This window comes from Labrus bergylta, chromosome 2 (genome assembly GCF_963930695.1).
Source record: "Labrus bergylta chromosome 2, fLabBer1.1, whole genome shotgun sequence".
Taxonomy (NCBI): Eukaryota; Metazoa; Chordata; class Actinopteri; order Labriformes; family Labridae; genus Labrus; species Labrus bergylta.
In genome coordinates, this window is record NC_089196.1 from 1,683,830 (window position 1) to 1,704,928 (window position 21,099).

Consider the following 21,099-nt stretch of genomic DNA (forward strand, 5'->3'; position numbering starts at 1 on the left):
GCAGTAGTTATCAGTCAATCAATCTTTATTTTTATAGCGTCAACTCATAACAAGTGTTATCTCGAGACACTTTACAAAAAGCAGGTAAAAGACCTTACTTATTGTTATGTTACAAAAAGCAGGTAAAAGACCTTACTTATTGTTATGTTACAAAAAGCAGGTAAAAAACCTTACTTATTGTTATGTTACAAAAAGCAGGTAAAAGACCTTACTTATTGCTATATTACAAAGACCCGGCCTATCCATCATGAGCACTTTAGCAAAGCAGCAAAAGTTACAGTGGTAAGAAAAAACTGCCTTATTAAAAGGCAGAAATCTTCGGCCGGATCCCCGGCTCATGACGAAACAGCCTTCACAGGCCTAGACTGCACCGAGGTTGGAAAGGGATAGGGGGAGAGATGGGATAAGATGCAGGAAGAGGGATAGGGAGCAAGGGGGTGGGGGTGTTGTTCAGGCAGGTTAGCAGTATCACCTCACAGCGAGGAGGTTCCTGGTTTGAATCCCCGTCTGACAGGAGCCTCTCTGTGTGGAGTCTGCATGTTCTCCCTGTTCATGCATTGGTTCTCTCCAGGCTAAAGACATGCTGGTTACACATGTTAGTGTCAGAGGAACATGGTGAAGTGATTGACATAATATGTGGCTTTTAAAGACAAAGTCCCTTTACATGTTTACATATCCTATCTTAAAGCTTCCTTGATTCCTTTTGTGTTGAGGGTTTCTTGATTTGATGTTTATCTCATCAGGTGGAGTTGGATCAGGAAAAAGGACTCGAGATGAGAAAGTGGGTTCTGTCAGGAATCCTGGCCAGTGAGGAGACCTACCTCAGCCACCTGGAGGCTCTACTGATAGTATGTATAATTTCTGATTTGTCATTATTCACTCAGTCAGTCAATAACAGTTTTGTACTTATGGACTGTGTTTATGTCTGCAGCCCATGAAGCCTCTGAGGGCCGCAGCCACGACCTCCCAACCGGTGCTGACCATCCAGCAGATCGAAATCGTCTTCTTCAAAGTGCCGGAGCTTCACGAGATCCACAAGGACTTCTACGATGCTCTGCTTCCTCGAGTCCAGAACTGGGGCCACCAGCAGTGTGTGGGCGACCTCTTCCAGAAACTGGTACGATGGTGATGACGTCTTTGTGAAAGTGCATGTTAAAACAAGTCATCAGAAACGTTACAGAAGTGACTCACTGCCTTGTTTCATGAATATTAATGTTAAAACAACCACACCAGCTAATCCATCAAAGAACAAATGTCATCAGACATGCCTCCATTTTTAAGGTTTATTTATTTAAAGGAGCAGTATGTAACTCTGACCCCGAGTGGTTAAAATGGGAACTGCAGTCTAAATTCTAAACATTGTAGAGAGCTGTCTCCCCCCCTCCTCTCTAGAGTCGATGCTCACACAGGTCACCATGTGGTGGACTCTGAAGCTTCAGTGTTTATCCAGCTCTGCATGGGTCTGTAAACCTTTCTGTGTTCTAACCTCTCTCCATTTTTCAAAAGCATCTCCAATATTGATCCTAGTTTGAGCACGTTTCTGCTCGTGGAGCTTATTAGAAACATGCAGAGGCTTTTTAGGTCGGGTACAATCACTTCTATCTGAACCACTTCTCTTGACCGCTTCCATCACTGCAATACCTGTTGACCTGATAACTGCTCTCATATCTGGAAAACAGAGGGGCGTCCAAAACAGCCGTGTGAGGGGGTTTTAAAACCTCCTACCTTCTCTGGTCCAAACAAATCCAGAGCATTCAGGAACAGAATCTAAAGTTAGAAGGAGGACATACTGGCTGCTGCATAGAAGCCAGCACTTCAACATAACATGTTTCCTTAATGTCTGATCAGATAGTAAGGTACCTTTATCATTTCACTCACTACACATCTCACTGACTGGACCTTTAATGAAATAACCATGGTGGAAAACTTTGTCTCTGAGCAGAAACAGCATGAACCTGTTGTTCCACTTCTTTTCATATCGCTGGAATGCAGCAAAAAATCATCAGCCAGCAGCGTAAACAAGGAAGCCTGGGTGAAATAGAAGTAGAAGAAGCAGCCGAGCTAATACCAGATAAAAGTGTGAATAACGATTTGTAGAACTTTGAAACACTTGTTTACCTGCAGGATAAATATGTCTGCCCTTTAGGAAGAAGAAGATCAAACATGACATAACATGAAACCTCCAAGCAATGGTTTTTGATCAAACAGACCAACATTTGTCAAGTCAGCCTCGTTCAGAACCTAATTATAGAACTGCCTGAATGTCATACCTTTATGTTTAATGGTAGTAAAAGAAAGTGAAGTTTTTCAGTCTTAAAGGCTGTTAGTAATGTTCAGGGTTTCTTACAGTGCACATGTGAGTAGACTGCCTGGAGTCATCTCCCGGCCAGATAAAAGCCTCGCTGCACCACATTACAGGCAGTAAAGGAGAACAAAAACGCTCTATAGGAGGTCGCCGAATAAAAGCTACCTCACTCTCTGAAAAAGATGAAACTAGAAAAGATGTATTCAGAGACACGTGAGCAAAGATTGAGTCACTGACTTCTCCTTTAAAATCAGGTCTAATCACAGCACATAGTCTGACACGTCTCCTCTGAGCTGAAATAAAAAGTAATCTGTACTCTCTCTGTGTGTTTTGTAGGCCAGCCAGCTCGGAGTGTACCGGGCATTTGTGGATAACTACAAGGTTGCCGTGGAGACGGCGGACAAGTGCTGCCAGGCAAATGCTCAGTTTGCACAGATATCTGAGGTATGGAATCATGCCATGCACAGCAGGACTGATGCAGCCAAGTGTTTGATGTTTCACACTGATGACGAGGCGTTTTTTTTGTAGCAGTGGGCCAAGTGTAAAGAGCCACGCAGCTCTTTACAGAGGCACTGATTGTTTTTAACTGCTCTCGAGAGGTGGGGGGTGGGGGGGGGGGGGTATTCTGTGATTTAATGAGGGACTTTTTTACTAACCGGTCTCTGTGATGTTATCTTCCTGCCAGAATCTCAAGGTCAAAAGCACAAAGGACTGCAAAGACCAGCCTGCTAAAAACTCTCTGGAAAGTGAGTAGTGAGTGAAATGAGCCTCCACATAAATCAATATTTATGCAAAAGTAGTTGAGCTGTTGATCTGACTCGTCCTCCTCCACAGCTCTTCTCTACAAACCCGTGGACAGAGTGACGCGCAGCACGCTCGTTCTGCATGTAAGTCAATCCTCCGGTCACATCTCTGGAGCAACAACATTGAGCTTTATGCATTGAAGTTGTAATCCTGTTTCCTCTGTTCCAGGACCTTCTGAAGCACACGCCGTCCTGCCACCCAGACTACCCGCTGCTGCAAGACGCCCTGCGCATCTCTCAGAACTTCCTGTCCAGTGTGAATGAAGAGATCACCCCCCGCAGACAGTCCATGACCGTCAAGAAGGGAGAGGTCAGTAAGGAGCACCAGTTTCAGGAAAGACTTCACAAGAGTAAATCCACTCCAGAAAGAATATCTAAGGGTGCACAAAATGAGGATAAAAATGTGCGCTCAGGAGCTCTTTCATGAAGCGCTCTAAGAAGAAAAGCGCTGCACGTCCGTCCTGTCTCCATGACAACAGTCTGTTGACAACAGCCGCTGTTTGACTGACACTGCTCCGTTACTTTTTACTGCATGTTTAATAGTTTTAGTTTTAGTTTTTTATTTTATTATTGTGTCATACATACATCCATATGCCCAGCCCGCATGGGCTTACATGACACCATAAATTAAAAACGTTCCCGGATCAGAGTGCACTAGGTAAGCTATATTCATTGTTAAGAAACAAAAAGAGAAAGCAAAAACAAGTAAAACTAATTCAACAGAATATCCTGTCTTCTTTTCCAAGCTTTTGAAACTAAATTAGCAAGCCATTAAACAGCCATTCCAGTTTCTGCACATCTGTCCGCCCCAATATTTCAGATTTTACTTCATGAAACAATAATTCTCTTAAATCATCATATTTTGTACAATGCAAAAGAAAATGGGACTCCATTTTCAGACCATTTTTCTTCATACTTGAGGTGAGCTGATCTTTCATGGAGTTCATGTTACAGCACAGATTATATTTTAGATCGTTTATTTTCCGACCTCTGCAACAAGATGCGATCTGAATGTGGCAAAAGTACGGGGAATGTCATACATTTTGAAAAGAGCGCTGGTGACATCAACAGCGCCTCTCTGAAAAGTTGGAAGTCAGCCCGGTGATTGACAGGCGACCAGTGCAGGGTGTAACCCCACCTCTCGTCCAAATGACAGCTGGGATCGGCTCCAGATCTACTCGGGACCCTGAACAGAAAAAGCGTTATAAATAAGGGATGGATGGATATCAATGTGTCTTTTTTTTGTTCTTCCTTTTGTAGATGATTTCATGTCTTAAGGTGCTCATAGGGGGAAGTTTGTCATAACTTGTGGTTCAATGAAGAGCAGCCAGAGGATTACAGATGTTACTGAGTAGAGCTTCAAAGAGACGGTCACAGAGACGGTCAGGACGTTTTTCTGGTATCACCTTCTGAATCAAAGTATACCTGTGCTGTTGTCTGAAGTCAAACCCACCAAATCATCAAGAATGAAATGGCCAGTACTGGAGTGAAGAGGTGCATGAGACACTGAGGTTTTTCTTTGGCGCTGAAAGTAAAGCACTGAGTGAAAGACAAAGACATCATAAGGTGTGGTAGTGTGATTTTATTTTGTCTGGTCTGAAGTGGTTTACTGACTGACACGCTGATCTACTAGTGCTAGAGTTATTTCTTGATTCACCTGATCAAATGATTGATTACCAGTTTATATTTTGTTCATACTGATCATGTTGGTCGTCCTTTTTTAAACCTTTTTACTTATTGGATTCCTCAAACAGCAGCCGTGTGGATTTCAGGCTTGTGTCTGCCCCCGTAGGTTGCGTCACATCTTGGCTGCCGACAGTAAAAAAGCTCCAGAGCACAAGGTGTCTGGAAGCTGCCATAAAAACCCAGAGTGTGAGTCAGGTTGTTGCTGACTCATCTCAGCTTGTCTGATTTCGATGTGAGGGAAGTGGAACGCAGAGGAAGCTCGTGACAAAACAGAGCAAACACCAGAGGCAAGGGGTCTCTCTCTCTCTCTCTCTCTCTCTCTCTCTCTCTCTCTCTGTTCGTGCTGCAGACCAGGAAAACCTGTTGCCACCCCCCCCGTTCACTCCCATCCTTCCTCGCCGCGGGGTCGACTGTGCTTCCCAGAAATGGCCTGCAGCTCTTCTTATAAAAGTGACTTGTCTGGCCTAGCCGGCGTTCTCTTCTGGGTGTGTTCTGACTTAATCTTGCTTCCTGACCCCGCTGCCTCCCCCCTACCCACCAAGCATGTCAGGGCTGCGATCTGGTTGACATGACTGGGAACTTCCTCTGAATTTTCCTTAGAATTGGCCTAGCCCTCCATGGTGGGATAAAAGATCAACCACATTTCTTGGGAATGTTATACCGACTTTGTCTTGAAGGTTTCTCACAAGTAGATTTAAAGATGAAAAAAGGACAGGATGAAGATACACGTTGTTGTTGTTGTTGTTGTTGTTGTTGTTGTTGTTGTTGTAAGTGATAAGCTCTTGACCAATATTACGCCGAGCACTGTGCAGCTTCTTGTTTTTCCATTATTGGATTATTGACTATTTGTGGTCATGGTGTATCTCTGAACAAAACGTGCATATCACCCGCGGACTCAGGCCAGAACTGAGCGGGTTGGAGCGCTGAGCTGGAGCTTTTAGAAAATTAGATAATGAAACTGTGCTGCGGTGATTTTTTTAAGCACTGTGGTCGGTGTGGGATGGCAAACACTCACACAGGCAAGCATCCCTGTAAGCAGCCTCGGCCCAGAGGTCAGAGGTCGGGAGGCAGAGGCGGATTGTGGAAGCATGCAGCTGCAGGGAGGAGCTCATGTCCAGTGCATGTGCCCTCGACCTCAGCCAGCTGAACAGATCAATGAGGATTAAAGGGAAGCTCTGAAATGAGGGTTCATTATGAGAACAAGACACAGGGTTAACGTTTCACAGCATGGCCTTCATGCTCGTTGTTAGAGCGCGCAGCTAGATTTAGTTTACAACAGTAATCACAAGCATCAACATTTTCACCTTATAGGTAATGACACGGCATGTGAGACTTAGCTCTCATTAAAACTGCAAGATCCCTAAAAACTGAACTTCTCCACTCATCAGGTTCATGTGTTTCTAAAGATTCAAAACCAACTTTAGTTTTTTTTTAACACCTTTCTGGTGCTGCCTCACGACCCTTTACTGTGAGCAGCTCCTCCATTTATTTTATTTTTTTATGTTTGTTGTTTTTTGTCATGATTTCCCAATTGAGCATTCTGCATACTCTGCAAACCACATCGAGAATCAGTTTGCAGTACGGCAACACAAACTCTAGTTACAGCTAGCATCAGCGTGTGGATGCATTTACTGACAGGGTGGCTGTGGCTCAGTGGTAGAGTCTGTCGTCTCACTCCTAGAAGGTCGGGGATTCGATCCCCAGCTCCTGCAGCCATGTCCGATGTGTCCTTGTTTAAGACACTTAACCCCAAGTTGCTCCCGCTGCTTCATCGGCGGTGTGTGAATGTGTATGACTAGATGAGTAAATTAAGTTAAGAAAATAAATATACAAGCTCAAGTCCAGTAGAGCTTCAAGAGAAAAAAAAGCTAGCATTAGCATGCAGTAACATTTTCAAAATGACAACATGTTGATGTTTATCACGTTTGCAGCGATGATGTCTTTGTTGACCATCTCTGTTTACTGTGTATCCAGACTGACGCTAACTGTCCTGAGACACAGCGCTGCACACATTTAAGCTACATGCTAAAGTTAGCATGGCTGAGGCTGACGGGGGTTTATCACTAGACCTGAATGTACACGATTATAAACCATACAGTACTACTTTAAATGACTCGATGAGGCGTCTTCAAATGAAGTCAGAGGACCAACAAAGGTTATTAAAAAGTGTAATGTTCAGTATTTCTTCATATCTGCTCATCAGAGCGTCAGTTGCTAAAGCTAGCGGTTCATCTTTACAATGAATCCTTACATCAGTCAGCGCTCTGCTCATGGTGGTTGATTATATGTCAGACACTTACATGCTTATGGTCACAAGATGTATGATTTATTGTTTGGAGTTGTCGGGTTATTTTGTCTACTTCCTGTACGAGGACGTACAATTACTGTACAACCACAGGCTGTACAGTAATTAGACACATGTACATACATCAGCGCAGTCGTTGTTCTCAGAGCCTGGACGTCAGTGTGAGGCGTTTATTTTGTTAGTTAGAGCTGTCTTAAAAAATTGAGATCATCACAGTGATGTTTGATGCTTCTGAAAAATGCTTTATGTGTTGTGACTTGATTTCTCGTGTCCTGTTGGCAGAACCGTCAGCTGCTGAGGGATCGCTTCATGGTGGAGTTGGTGGAAGGTTCCAGGAAACTCCGTCATGTCTTCCTGTTCACCGACCTGCTGCTCTGCACCAAACTGAAGAAACAGGCTGCAGGGTGAGTCTGGGTCTGATGTCGGGGGTCCAGACCTTGTCACCTGGGAGATCTTCATATTTAGATCCCTGTTGGGGAAACAAGGGTCTAGTGGTTATGTCGCCCCCCTGTAGGAGGCTCGGATTCAAGCCCGGTCTGAGGCTCCTTCCCTACATCTCATTACCCTCTCTCTGTCTCTCTCTGTCTGTCTCTCTCTGTCTCTCTCTCTCTCTGTCTCTCTCTCTCTGTCTCTCTTTCTCTCTTTCTCTCTCTCTCTTACTCTCTCTCGCTCTCTCTCTCTCTCTCTCTGTTTCTCTCTGTCTCTCTGTCTCTCTCTCTCTGTTTCTCTCTGTCTCTCTGTCTCTCTCTCTTTCTCTCTCTCTCTCTCTCTCTCTCTCTTTCTCTCTCTCTCTCTGTGTCTCTCTGTATCTCTCTCTCTCTCTCTCTCTCTCTCTCTCTCTCTCTCTCTCTCTCCTCTGTGTCCTACTCTGTCCACTGTCCTAACAAACAAAGGCAAAAAAGGGGATGCAATGGGGGGCAAGAGGGGAAAATGGGAGAAGCTTTCATGGCCCCAGGGGCATGGGGAGCCAATTAGGTAGAGTTAGGTTTAACCTCTAGTGCTACGCAGGCTCTGTTGTTTGTCTCAGTGACCTTTGCCCCCCCCCCCCCCCCCCCCGCAAAAAAAAACAAGGGAAGTAAATGTAAGCAATCATAACCAAAACAAAGAAACACATTTTATTCATTGTTGTTTCAAAATGTGAATTCCCTCTTTTTAAAATTGTATAAACCCTTTTTTTATGTAGCGTTAAAGTTTAGCCCATTAAACTGAACTGTGAGTAATTGTGGGCGGGGCATAGCCACGTCTGGACCTGCACAGAAGTCAGGATGACACAGAAAGCTGATCAGAGCCAGACAGAGGATGCTAATGTTAGCCATGAAGCTAGCACCGACGCTGATCCAACATGCATGTGATGATATTATAAAATGACATCTGCGGGCGGGCCTGGGGGGGGGGGGGCAAAGGTCAGTCAGCTGGACAGACATTAAAATGTCCAGCTGACAGTTGGTGAGAAATGTTCATTGTGACAGACAAGTGTTTGTAGTGGGGTTAAAGGTCACACAGTATGTTTGACATTTCTTTAAAAAACATTGTGATGAAGAATCATGGCAAAGTGATGATAACTGCATTAAAAAAAACATTACATCATTATACTAAACATCTCGTCCTCCGACAGAAAAGGGCAACAGTATGACTGCAAGTGGTACATCCCGCTGGCTGACCTGACGTTCCAGACCATCGAGGACTGCGAGTCCACCCCCATCCCTCTGGTCCAGGACGAGGAGATCGACGGCATGAAGATCAGAATCTCCCAGATCAAGAACGAGATCCAAAGAGAGAAGGTGATCTTTACACAAACGACACAACATGCAAAGTGAGAAGAGTGACTTAGAGGAACTGCGCTATGAAGCTCGAGAACAACAACGAGAGTTTAGTTTAAAAATAAAAACTAAAAAGAGGAACTAATGTGAGATATGGCTCATGTGAATAGAACTAAAGTCTAGACAGTCACCCCCTACATGAACTCTTTCTCTGTGAATCTGCAGAGAACCACGAAGGGACTCAAGGTGATCGAGCGACTTAAGAAGAAGTTATCAGAACAAGAGTCTCTGCTGCTCCTCATGTCCCCAAACATGGCGTTCAGAGTGGCCAACAAAAATGGAAAGGTGAGTCAGGGGTCCCAGAAGGTGAAGTACAGACTAAAATCACTGTGATATGTTTTTATGAGAGCTGTTCTTCTCACTGTCATAAACATCTCCATCTGGTCTCTGCTGCCCTCTGCTGTTGACCGAGCAACATTATAGCATGATAAAGTGTGATTCCCTTTCTTCTTCTTCTTCTAGGGTTTCACATTTCTCATCTCTTCTGACTACGAGCGTGCAGAATGGAGGGAGATTATCCACGAGCAGCAGAAGAAGTGTGAGTTTCATCTGTGTGGCTTCATCGTTCACCTTTAACCCCACACCTCACAGACTAAATGGACAGCTGACCACCTCACAGTGCAACACAAGTGTGCAATATTAACCTTAAAAACAAAAAACAGTGTAATTATATAATGATTATATCATTATATAATTATTATATAATGTGAAAAACATGTGTGCAATAACCTCAGGTGCAATAAGAGATGTAGAAAGTAGAGACAAGAAAACATTTATATTTTCAATTGTACAGTGTTCCCCTTTGTTATTTTTTTGTATTATATCTTTGCTTTAATACAGTGTATAGCTTCTGTACAGTTTATTTTAATTTACTTAACTGTTACTACAACATTTTTTATTTATATTTTATTTTATATATAATTTAACTTTTTTGTAGAAGCTGACTCAGGGAGAAACGCACAAGAATTCCAATGTACCTGTTCTGTCCTGTACCTGTACAAATGGCGATAAGCATCTATTCTATTCTAACCTTTAACCCTGCAGGTTTTAAGAGCTTCTCTCTGACCTCTCTGGAGCTGCAGATGCTCACTAACTCGTGTGTGAAACTTCAGACCGTCCACAACATCCCAATGACCATGAACAAAGAAGGTAATGTTCCCAGTGGATTCTGCTTTTGTGTGTGTGTGTGTGTGTGTGTGTGTGTGTGTGTGTGTGTGTGTGTGTGTGTGTGTGTGTGTGTGTGTGTGTGTGTGTGTGTGTGTGTGTGTGTGTGTGTGTGTGTGTGTGTGTGTGTGTGTGTGTGTGTGTGTGTGTGTGTGTGTGTGTGTGTGTGTGTGTGTGTGGTTTTGATTTGATCTTAATCTGCTTTCTTCACTCCTCAGATGATGAGTCCCCGGGTTTATACGGCTTCCTAAACGTCATTGTGCACTCTGCATCAGGGCTCAAACAGAGCTTAAGTAAGTGTCTTATTCTCCTCTTTTTAGCTAGAAATCCGCTTGATTATTCCAGAGGTTGCACGGGGGAGTTCCATCATCCTCTGTGCGGGTCCAGGCTGATCCTGCTTTACCCCGCCCCCCTCTGCCACTGTCAGCTGCAGGGAAACAAGTGGGATTAACCAGGAACACTGTGTACAGGTTCTCAAATCCCTGCTCGCTCAAAGTTTGTGCCTGTTGTCACATAAAGGTTTTCTGTAAATACTCAGCGGTGTGGGTGAGATGGTGTAGAGTCCACTTCTCACAGGTGTTTCCGGTTTTACTAAAAGGGCTTTCACACTTACAGAAAACTCCTGATATTTCCAGGAGGAGCTGTATGTGTGAACACAAACAGAAACATTTTTCTCTCAGACTTAAGCCGGAGTTTCTCCTCCAGCCTCCTCATATTTATTCTGCAGAAAGTCAGAGTAAGCTGATGTGAGAACACAGCAGGATATAATCAGGAGAATTCACCTGGAGCCAGTGGGAGGGGGTGGTGACCTTTATTCACATGTGATCGCTGCACGACCATAGACTGTCTGCACGCCACCTCTATTATCTCTGTGCTCTAATGAACCTGCTGCTGCATGTTTCCTGTTCTCCAGTATGTTCTTCTCCACTCTTTAGTTCACATTGAGATTCTCTTCAACTACACGTAGCATTGATACAAAGACACATATTCTCACTATAGAGTCGCATAGAGCAGGGTGTTACGGTTTGTATCCAGACCCAAAAGCAGACACAGCAGCAAAGTTGAAGGATTTGAGGTTTTATTGCAGGGTTAGGGAAAGGTGAATGACTGACTGGCTGGCTGGTAATGACGCCATGGAGGAGACTATGGAGTAGCTGGTTCTGTAGGCAGGCAGGTGAGTGGTTGTGTTGTCTGTGAGGAGAGCAGACTGGAGGAGATGACACGGGTGAGAATCTGGACAACAGGAGAGAAAAATCAGTTAGGATCCACTAGTAAAACGCTAGGAACAAAACTCTAACAAATGTTAGGAGCAGCCGATAGTATCTACCACTTCAGTAGACTCAATAATCTGGCAATGAGTTGAGTTGAGCCCAGGGCTTTTAGCTTGAGGCAGATGAGCAGATGAGCTGCAGGTGTGAGTAGTCACCCGGTGTTGATTGCAGCCACACCCTCCAGAGACACACACACAGACAGACCGAGGGGGAGGGGACACAAAGGATACACAGAAACAGGATCACAGCCAGAGCCGTAACACAGGGATTCTAAAAGTTTTTTGGCTTGTGTACTCCCTTGTCCAGCCAAGAACATTTTACCTCCTCCACCTCATTATCCCTAACTGATTCCTTACCTCTTAATAAGCTGTTCATTTTTATCTTCTGGGTCCGCGCTCTTGTTAGCATGTGAACGTTTGCTGAATAATTCACCTCAGCAGACGGAGGCCCTCTGGTCCAAGCGGTTCTGCACATAATGCAAGCTATATTAAAAATTGTGCCCTATCCTCAATGCCCTATTTGATGTCGCATGGAGAACATATGATATTAATTAAGTTGTCTGAAATCAGTGTATGGATTTTCCTTTAGACACTTAATTTGGCTTGTGATGCTACTTTTGACATTTGTCACATACCCTTTGCAGTACTCCCACGTACCCCTAGGAGTACACATACCCCCATTTGAGAAACTCTGGTATAGAGGACTCTGTTGCTTCGTCTGCTACTTCTGCATTGTTCTTTTTACATCACATCTTACCTCAGGAGATCCCCCTGCACATAATGCAAGCTATATTAAAAATGAATATTCTCAAGTTATTACAAGAAATAATCTAGATGTTTTCAGGATTGCATGTGGGAAACCGGCTTAAAAAAAAGCAAGTCAAAACATGTCACCAGAGAGAGAGACTTCTGGTAGGGCAGCATATGGTTGCCTTTGTTCGTACACGCCTCGACCAGGTTATTGATGTTAATCCTCAGTTTGACTTTCTTTATGATTCAGCCGGTAAACTTCTGCTTGTGTCCCTGTAGATCTGTACTGCTCCCTGGAGGTGGACTCCTTTGGATACTTCGTCAACAAAGCCAAAACACGTGTGTACAGAGACTCCACAGAGCCCAACTGGAACGAGGTGAGAGTTCAGATCGTGAGGAGAAACTGAATGACTGAATGAATGAATGAATGAGGCGCTGCTGCTGTGTGTCTGCACATCTGAGACAAACCTGTGAAATAAAGACAGAAGAGGTGTTCACTAGATAAACTGAGGATGCGTGTGTGTGCAGCAGGCTGATCGCTACAGTAACCCGTCTCTGTGCTCTTCTCATACCAGGAGTTTGAGATTGAGCTGGAGGGCTCTCAGACTGTGAGGCTGCTCTGCTATGACAAGTGCTGCAACAAAACCAAGCAGAGCAAAGAGGACGGGGAGATCACGGACAAGATCATGGCCAAAGGACAAATAAAGGTATGGATGAACCTCAGTTTAATGCCCCTGTGTAACCGGGAATAATCTGGAAAGCCCAGATGGGGTACTGTTAGATGCCCCTAATCTGTTCTGCTCCATGTGACAGTACAGAGCTCCCTCTGCTGATTGCAGGGCCTCCACAGTGGTGACTTATCCAACCCGCTGACCCACCGTGGGACCCTTGCCCTGTGGGGGCCTGCACTGTTTGAAAAAGAAATCAGTCATTTGGTTTGCCAGTGGGTCGTTTCAGCTTGGCCCCGGCTAGTGTGTTGTGACAGAGGGCGGATTAGACTCTGGGAAGCGGTTGGCAAAGCTCCAGAGTATGACACAGACACAGAGGGCTCTGTGATCGGCCTGTGCAGGGATTTATCCGCTGGCATCGTCACGCAGAAACAAGCCGTGTTATTGAAGAGCTCATAGCCCAGAGAAAAGACACCTGTCAGGTATTTACTGTCCACTTGTCATGTTGTCCTCCTCCTGCTCAGCTTCATGTCTTCAGTGGTGGTATCTTTAAACTGACTCAGTCGACTGTGCACCACATGGGAGGAAAAGACGCCCACTGCACACAGCAGGACAGAGGCTGCTGTAAAATAATCATTAGTTAATATATGTAAATATTGATTTATGAAATTATTGTATTTGTGTATTGTGTGTCCTTGGGCTCACTCTGTGTTGCTCCTGCTACTGCTTTCTGCGTCTGCGGCGGTGACAGTGGCTCAATCTGTAGGGACTTGGTTTGGGAACTGGAGGTTCGCCAGTGCGGACAAAATCTGGAAATTAGTCACACACTGATGGCAGAGGCTGCTGAGTAACTCATCCATTGATGAGTTACTCAGCAGCCTTTACCATCAGTGTGTGAATGTGTATAAATGGATGAGTTAATACTGATGGACTCTTTAATCAGCAGCCTCTACCATCAGTGTGTGAATGTGTATAAATGGATGAGTTAATACTGATGGACTCTTTAATCAGCAGCCTCTACCATCAGTGTGTGAATGTGTATGAATGGATGAGTTAATACTGATGGACTCTTTACTCAGCAGCCTCTACCATCAGTGTATGAATGTGTATGAATGGATGAGTTAATACTGATGGACTCTTTACTCAGCAGCCTCTACCATCAGTGTGTGAATGTGTATGAATGGATGAGTTAATACTGGTGGACTCTTTACTCAGCAGCCTCTACCATCAGTGTGTGAATGTGTATGAATGGATGAGTTAATACTGGTGGACTCTTTACTCAGCGGCCTCTACCATCAGTGTGAATGTGTAGGTGTGACCTGTGGAGTAAAAGAGCTTTGAATATGTTTGAAAAGAACTCTACAAGCTCAAGTCCTTTTAAAGTGAGGGTTACATCATGGATGTGTTTAATGAATATTGTTTCCGGGTTGGTGACGATGAGCGTTAAAAGGTCACTAGAAGCACTTATCAGAATCTGTCCTGAGAGAATCCTCTTCAGGCCACCTGAGGCGCTCAGTTACCAGGCAGCTCTCCTGACTGTGACAGGCATGAGCCCGTCAGTAATGAGGGTAGGAGGGGATTCTCAGGAGTTAATCCTTTCAAATCCATTGGAGAAGTAGAACAACAGAGAGGCGAGCGTGCACGGCAGCCTGCGTGGCTTTGTTCTTTTTTTTTTTTTTGCTGGATCTCACTGGAATGAAAGGATCTGGACCCTAACAATGCCAAGACATGAAGATGACTCTGAAAGGTTCTGTGAAGATTCTGCTAAAAGATCCTCAAGACTCTTCAAGGCAATGTGACGACTGTCTGTTTGACCATGGAAGAAGGACCCGCCTCTCTTGTTAGTGCCGTTGTGATATCTGTGTGAACAGCGCTTTCTTTTTCAACTTGTTAAACATTAGCCTGTGAAAAGAACCGAAGCGCATGCCTGTGAGAATGAGTGAGAGTTATCCTCTGGAGGAGGAGATTGTGGATCAGGCTGGTACCGGTCCAGAGGATGAGGGGGACTCTGCTCCAAGGAAAACCCAGAGCACAGGGGCCCGTCTGTGGGAACGAGTCCGCAGCAGCCTGCTTAGGCCAAAGGTACAGATATGAGGAGAGCAAAAGCACAAGGATGATTGTTTATAGGACGATTTGGGGACTTGTTTTTATTTATTTTGGCCGATGTTTTGAACCTTACTTGAGTAATAATACGTTAATCATTTGTATTTCTGTTGGGACCGATCTCTTCATGATTTTTAAAATAATGTTTACAGCATGTGTTCTCTCTGGACGGGATTGGATGGTTTTCTTGGTAGAAAAGGAAGTCGGAGCGGCACAAAGCTTAGTGTTGAGGACATTACTCATTCCTGATCACTATATTAGTCAGATGACCAAAATAGATCAGTGACATGAGACGACCCTGCGTGGCCATATGGCTGAGTGTAGTGACTAAGCAGATAACACCTTTATTTACCTACAGACAGGAAACTCAGCTCCAACTGGACGTCTCAAGTTTTCACTTTTGGTGATTTGATTTGATTAAAGCTTAAATACTTTCTGGTTTTAAAGTTCAGTTCTGTACGTTTATAATGAAGTGACGTTTAAAATTTCAAATCTCCTCTTCTGTTTCAGCTCGATCCTCAGGCGTTACAGAACAAAGACTGGCAGAGGACGGTCATCGCCATGAACGGGGTAAGTGTTTCTATAGAGAAAAGATCGACTCCAAAACTGAAGTCAGCTTTTGATTAGTGAATAACCTGCACAAAAAGGTAAAGGAGCAATATGTAACTGCACTTTTTAAGTGTTAGCCGGTCCCTTACAGTCACAGTGCCTGCTGTTTAGCTAAAGGTTAGCTTAGCTGAAAGGAGCACATGGTCGTTATATAACAGGTTGTCTTTACGTGTTTCAGATTGAAGTGAAACTTTCCATGAAGTTCACCAGCAGAGAGTTCAGTCTTAAGCGGATGCCTTCACGGAAACACTCCGGCGTCTTCGGAGTGAAGATCAATGTTGTGACCAAGTGAGTTGTTGACAAGTTCTGTATTTTTGTCATGCACATGATGAACTCCAGTATTTCTATTAAAATATTAAAGGTCACATATTCTCCTCCTCTTCAACCAGGAGTCTCAGAGCTCCTCAAAACATGTGTGTGAAGTTCCTTGTTCTAAATCCACTCTGATCCTGTATTTGATCATCTCTATAAACCCCTCTATTTCAGCCCTGCTCAGAACAGGCTGTTTCTGTGTCTGTACCTTTAAATATGTAAATGAGCTGTGTCTGACCACGCCCCCTCTCAAGAAGGGCTTGGGTGTACTCGGTCTTTCTCGCTCCATGTCCTATTGTTTACGGTGAGAAGGCAGACTCAGAGGGCAGAACAAACACCTAGCTGTGGGAGTGTCACCCGCCTGGGGGAGGGGTTACTGCCCTTTGTGATGTCATGAAGGGAAAATCTCCAAACGGCCTGTTTGAGCACACATTTTCTGAAAAGTGGAGCAGGCAAAAGACGGAGAGGATGGACTTTTCTCATCATTGGGGGGTTTGTAGACAGACTAGAGACACATATTAGAGTTAGAGGAACATGGTGAAGTGGATTTTTCATTTTATGTGACCCTTTAAACATTTGTTTTGAATTGGCGCTATACAAATGAAGAAGCAGAGGTTTCACTTCTGCATTAATACTATTAATAATGTCGGTAAACACGATAGGCAATGTCAGGACCAGATAAATGAAGATCAGCCATATTTCCGTTTGTTACTTGGACTTCATTTAACTGACAGTGACATGTTAAAAATATAAAGATATTCACTAGTGACCTTACCAAGAGTTGTTAACAGAGATGCAGCTTTTTGGGCTTTTATTTTACTCAACAAAATCTTGTTTCTTAGTTGTGAACAATATAGCGAGATGGTTAATGTGGTGTTATTTTTGTAAGGAGCAGAGCGTTCCCCTGTGATGACATATATAAGTACCTCTTTGGTGTCTTGTGTTTACTGCTTTTTGACGTTTTGAGTTTGACGCTGGCCCTTTAAAGCTTGTCTCTGCGTGTCTTTGTCCTCACCAGGCGAGAGCGCTCAAAGGTCCCCCTCATTGTGAGACAGTGTGTGGAGGAGATAGAGCGACGGGGGATGGACGAGGTGGGAATCTATCGGGTTTCCGGCGTCGCAACTGACATCCAGTCACTGAAGGCTTCATTCGACTCAAGTGAGTTCAGTCTCATTTCTGATTTCTCGTCACAGCTGATCTTACAAATAATGATGACATAACAAAACGTTGTGTTCCCCGCAGACAACAAAGATGTGTCGGTCATGATGAGGGAGATGGACGTAAACGCCATCGCTGGAACTCTGAAGCTGTATTTCCGCGAGCTGCCGGAGCCTCTCTTCACCGACGAGCTCTACCCAAACTTTGCTGGAGGCATCGGTCAGTCCCTGATGCTCTAATCTGTGTTTTCACAGAAGTCACAGAAATGTAGTTTGTGTGTGGAGCTGCCGCCACATTCACGTGTTCTTGTGCCTTGCAGCTCTCTCCGACAGTGTGGCCAAAGAGAGCTGCATGCTCAACCTGCTGCTGTCTCTACCAGAGCCCAACCTGGTCACCTTCCTCTTCGTGCTCGACCATCTGAAAAGGTAAAAAGCGTCACGATTCACACTGTGTTGGTACCGATTTATGTAAGTCTTTGTGTCTGTTGCTTATGGACATAGATCTTTTTTTTTTCAAAGATAGTGTAAAAGAGCTTTGAGTAGTCAGAAGACTAGAAAAGAACTTTACAAGCCCAAATCCATTTACCATTCAAGTCCAGATAGACGCCGTCGGCCCCTCCAACTCGCTTGTGGTGAATTTTTCTCAATATTTCCTGCTGCGTTCTCGCACTGGCTCACACAGACTCATTATCATTTTACTTCGGGCAGGAAAAAAGATCGACTCCAAAACTGAAGTCGGCTTCTGATTAGTGAATAAGCTGCACAAAAAGTTGAATCACATGTTAAAGGAGCAGTATGTAACTCTGACCCCTAGTGTTTAAAATGGGTACTGCAGTCTAAATTCTAAACATTGTAGAGAGCTGTCTCCCCCCCCGCCCCCTCCTCTCTAGAGTCGATGCTCACACAGGTCACCATGTGGTGGACACTGAAGCTTCAGGTGGCGGGCAGGAAAAAATCTGGCTGAAGTTGGGGTGAAGAAATCAGCTGTTTGTGTTCCAGATGCAGCCAACCTTGAAAATATAGGGACATTTTCAGGAGTTTTGTGCATGTGTGAACGGGGCTTCTGTGGAGTTTTCTTTCCCAAAATTAAACTTTATTTTAAATTTATAAAATAAAAATCACATTGAATCTTTGGCAGCATGCTGTTCATTTAGCAGGGACGACAGTCTCATAAATGATCTATAAAGAAATAATCAGTTGTCTCATGAGCTGGTCCTGTTTGCTTTGTGCACCACACAGGCATCACTTTTAATATGACTCTAATATGAGTTCCTTCTTTGATGAAGAAGTTCTGGATCTGGTTTGAATTGTTGAATGTAATTTATGTCTCTTTGCTCTCACAGGATTGCTGAAAACGAGTGCGTCAATAAGATGTCTCTGCACAATCTGGCCACGGTTTTCGGGCCGACTCTGCTCAGGCCGTCTGAAAAAGACAGCAAAGTCTCCAACAGCTCGCAGCCGATCTCCATGAACGACAGCTGGTCTCTGGAAGTCATGGCTCAGGTAAAAGTCCAGCCAGGATGCTGATGAGTTCAGCCCCCGTTTCCAAGAAGAAGAACGTGACACAGTTAAAAAAAAATCAATGATTCCCAGGAATGTCCTTAATTAATGCTGTCGCACGGGGACTGCTGATTCCTTTAGGGTTGGATCAGTACACTTGGCAACCCAACAGAAGGTTAGTTAAGATAAGATAGAATAAGATAATCCTTTATTTATCCCACAACAGGGAAATTCACAGTGTTACAGCAGCAAAGAGCAAAGATTGCAAACAAAATGTGAACACAGTACACAATTTAAATTTAACAAGAAAAATAAGAATGTACAAAAAATAGATAGATACCACAATATAGATTTAAAAAAATAGAGCTGAGAGCTGCAGTTTTTAGTTATTGACCTTGTCATGTATTTTGACCGTGGAAAAGCCAAAAATTAGTACCGTACCGAACCAAACTGAACATGGCTCTAGACGCTGACATCTGGTCTGCCTGTGTGCCTCTGAACATGTGTTCTGTATGTTTGCAGGTGCAAGTCCTCCTCTACTTCCTGCAGCTGGAGAGCATTCCGGCGCCGGACAGCAAGCGTCAAAGCCTTCTCTTCTTGTCTGAAGTATAGCACTCAAACACCCGTCATCAACGCTCGCTTCAGAGGCAGAGCGTCAGCCCCGCTTCATGTTGTGGAAGCTGCTGAGCTGGTCGACCCTGAAGATGCTGAATTTAGCCACAAGGTGGAGACATTCACACGCTGTAAACAGGAAACAGTCCCCATGACTAAAAGCCATCAGCATGTGTGTTTTGTTTACAGTGTCAGGAAACGACAGCCCGATATGGGGGTGTGGCTAAACTCTATCATTCCTTTTTATAATTTAAAGAAGCATTAATTAAGATCCTTCATTTTCCACTTGCTCCACATTCACAGGCGGGGCGCTCTGCTGTGTGTGGACGTTTTGGGTGCTTGGGTTTTTATTTTGTCCCTCAAAAATGTTTGACTTTGTTGTAAGCTTGCCTGTGCCAATGATTCCGTGCTGATGACCAGTAGAACATTTCAGTCCCCCCCTCCACCCTGTGTTTACACGCTCTTAATTTTTATACAGAATAATAACGTCTGAGACTGAACACTGTAGTTAATCAAAGCAACGTGCAGGCATGTTGACCGAACCTTTGGGGAGTGTTTATCTGTCTGTATGACGACTCTGACCTGGATGTAGATTTTTTTTGAGGTGACAGGTGAATCATTCCAGGACGAGGCTTGATAGTCGCCTGGAGTTGATGCTGTGCTGTGTATAAATGTAAGCTCACAGTTGTCTTTGGTCCATATCTCACATGTTTCCTACCCACGTTGTTTTCAAGTTTCTGTTGGATCTGATTCCTTCTCTTAAAGTCATGTACTAGTCGATGTGTTTTCCATTCCTGTGCTCCCTCTCTGTCGTCAAACCATCGAAAGACAAAACCAAACTAGCTGTAGAACTCAGAGCTCCAGGAGATCGTCTCAGATACCAAAATGTGTCAGTGTTAAAAAGCTTTATGCTCAGTGATTCTCACATATCGCAGTCAGCTGGTCTATCTACAGGTTTGTCATCCTGTGCCTAGTATTACTTTTCAACACTGTTTGAAAATACACTGCGTCATCCTGAGGTCATCCTGGATCATCCTGAGGTCATCCTGTTTCCTAATCACTTCAAGTACTCCTCTCAGCTCAAACTCTACAGGCTGCTGATTTATCTCCAATAAGCAATAACTCTGATTCTTGGCCTGAAAATGACGTGTTGGTGTTTGTAAGTATGATGAATGTAAATAAAATCTTGCTAACTTTATTCTTGCAGTTTGTGTGCCGGTATGTCAATAAATATCTTCACACTTCAACATGTAATCTCTGACACAACTCTCTTTTCTCCAGGCTCGTCAATGATCCAGTCCTCCTTTGTAAATAGTAGTTAGCACATACAGAGCTTCTTTATACTCTGAGGTGTCCCAACTAGATAAGATTAACCTTTATTTATCCCACATAGGAGACGCTTAGTGTTACAGCAGCAAAGAGGGAGGAGAGAAAATAAAGAGCACAGGAGTTAAAAAAATGAAAGAGCTGAATCTGAACATTCACAGCTGTATAGAAAAAAGGATATGCAGGGTAATGGACTTGAGCTTTTACTCCGCAGGTCACACCTACACATTCTCACACTAATGGTAGAGGCTGCTGTGTAAAGAGTCCATCAGTATTAACTCATCCATTCATACACATTCACACACTGATGGTAGAGGCTGCTGAGTAAAGAGTCCATCAGTATTAACTCATCCATTCATACACCATGACGTAGCAGTGGGAGCAACTTGGGGTTAAGTGTCTTGCCGAAGGACACAACGGACATGTGGCTGCAGGAGCTGGGGATCAAACCCTCGACCTTCCAGTTGTGAGACGACCGACTCTACCAACTGATCCACAGCCACCATTATTATCATTGGCGGCTGTGGCTCAGTTGGTAGAGTTGTCGTCTCCAAAACTGGAATGGGATTAGTTACTTCTGAGGGTCTCATTACATAGCAACCTCTGCCATCAGTGTGTAAATGGGTGTGTATGGGTTGGTGTGACATCCAGTGTAAAAAAAAACCGGATAGTCCAGTTACCATTATGTCTATCTGGGAAAATAAAAGAC

At 44.1% G+C, this 21,099-nt stretch overlaps 1 protein-coding gene across 1 annotated transcript in view; it reads left to right on the forward strand.

The window, feature by feature from the left end:
- The window catches only part of si:dkey-91m11.5 (PH_BCR_vertebrate and RhoGAP_Bcr domain-containing protein), a 39,150-nt gene extending 18,888 nt beyond the window's left edge, over window positions 1-20,262 (forward strand). Inside the window, exons 3-23 of the mRNA XM_020636412.2 lie at window positions 744-848; window positions 932-1,117; window positions 2,642-2,749; window positions 2,991-3,051; window positions 3,140-3,192; window positions 3,278-3,418; window positions 7,382-7,503; window positions 8,715-8,880; window positions 9,085-9,204; window positions 9,382-9,457; window positions 9,964-10,068; window positions 10,302-10,376; window positions 12,383-12,480; window positions 12,679-12,810; window positions 15,385-15,444; window positions 15,662-15,771; window positions 16,814-16,953; window positions 17,038-17,172; window positions 17,273-17,378; window positions 18,296-18,455; window positions 18,975-20,262. Of these exons, the coding sequence (XP_020492068.1) occupies window positions 744-848; window positions 932-1,117; window positions 2,642-2,749; window positions 2,991-3,051; window positions 3,140-3,192; window positions 3,278-3,418; window positions 7,382-7,503; window positions 8,715-8,880; window positions 9,085-9,204; window positions 9,382-9,457; window positions 9,964-10,068; window positions 10,302-10,376; window positions 12,383-12,480; window positions 12,679-12,810; window positions 15,385-15,444; window positions 15,662-15,771; window positions 16,814-16,953; window positions 17,038-17,172; window positions 17,273-17,378; window positions 18,296-18,455; window positions 18,975-19,064 (2,349 nt within the window). The 3' untranslated portion in view covers window positions 19,065-20,262. The remainder of the gene's footprint in view (window positions 1-743; window positions 849-931; window positions 1,118-2,641; window positions 2,750-2,990; window positions 3,052-3,139; window positions 3,193-3,277; window positions 3,419-7,381; window positions 7,504-8,714; window positions 8,881-9,084; window positions 9,205-9,381; window positions 9,458-9,963; window positions 10,069-10,301; window positions 10,377-12,382; window positions 12,481-12,678; window positions 12,811-15,384; window positions 15,445-15,661; window positions 15,772-16,813; window positions 16,954-17,037; window positions 17,173-17,272; window positions 17,379-18,295; window positions 18,456-18,974) is intronic.
- Window positions 20,263-21,099: the final 837 nt, after the last annotated feature.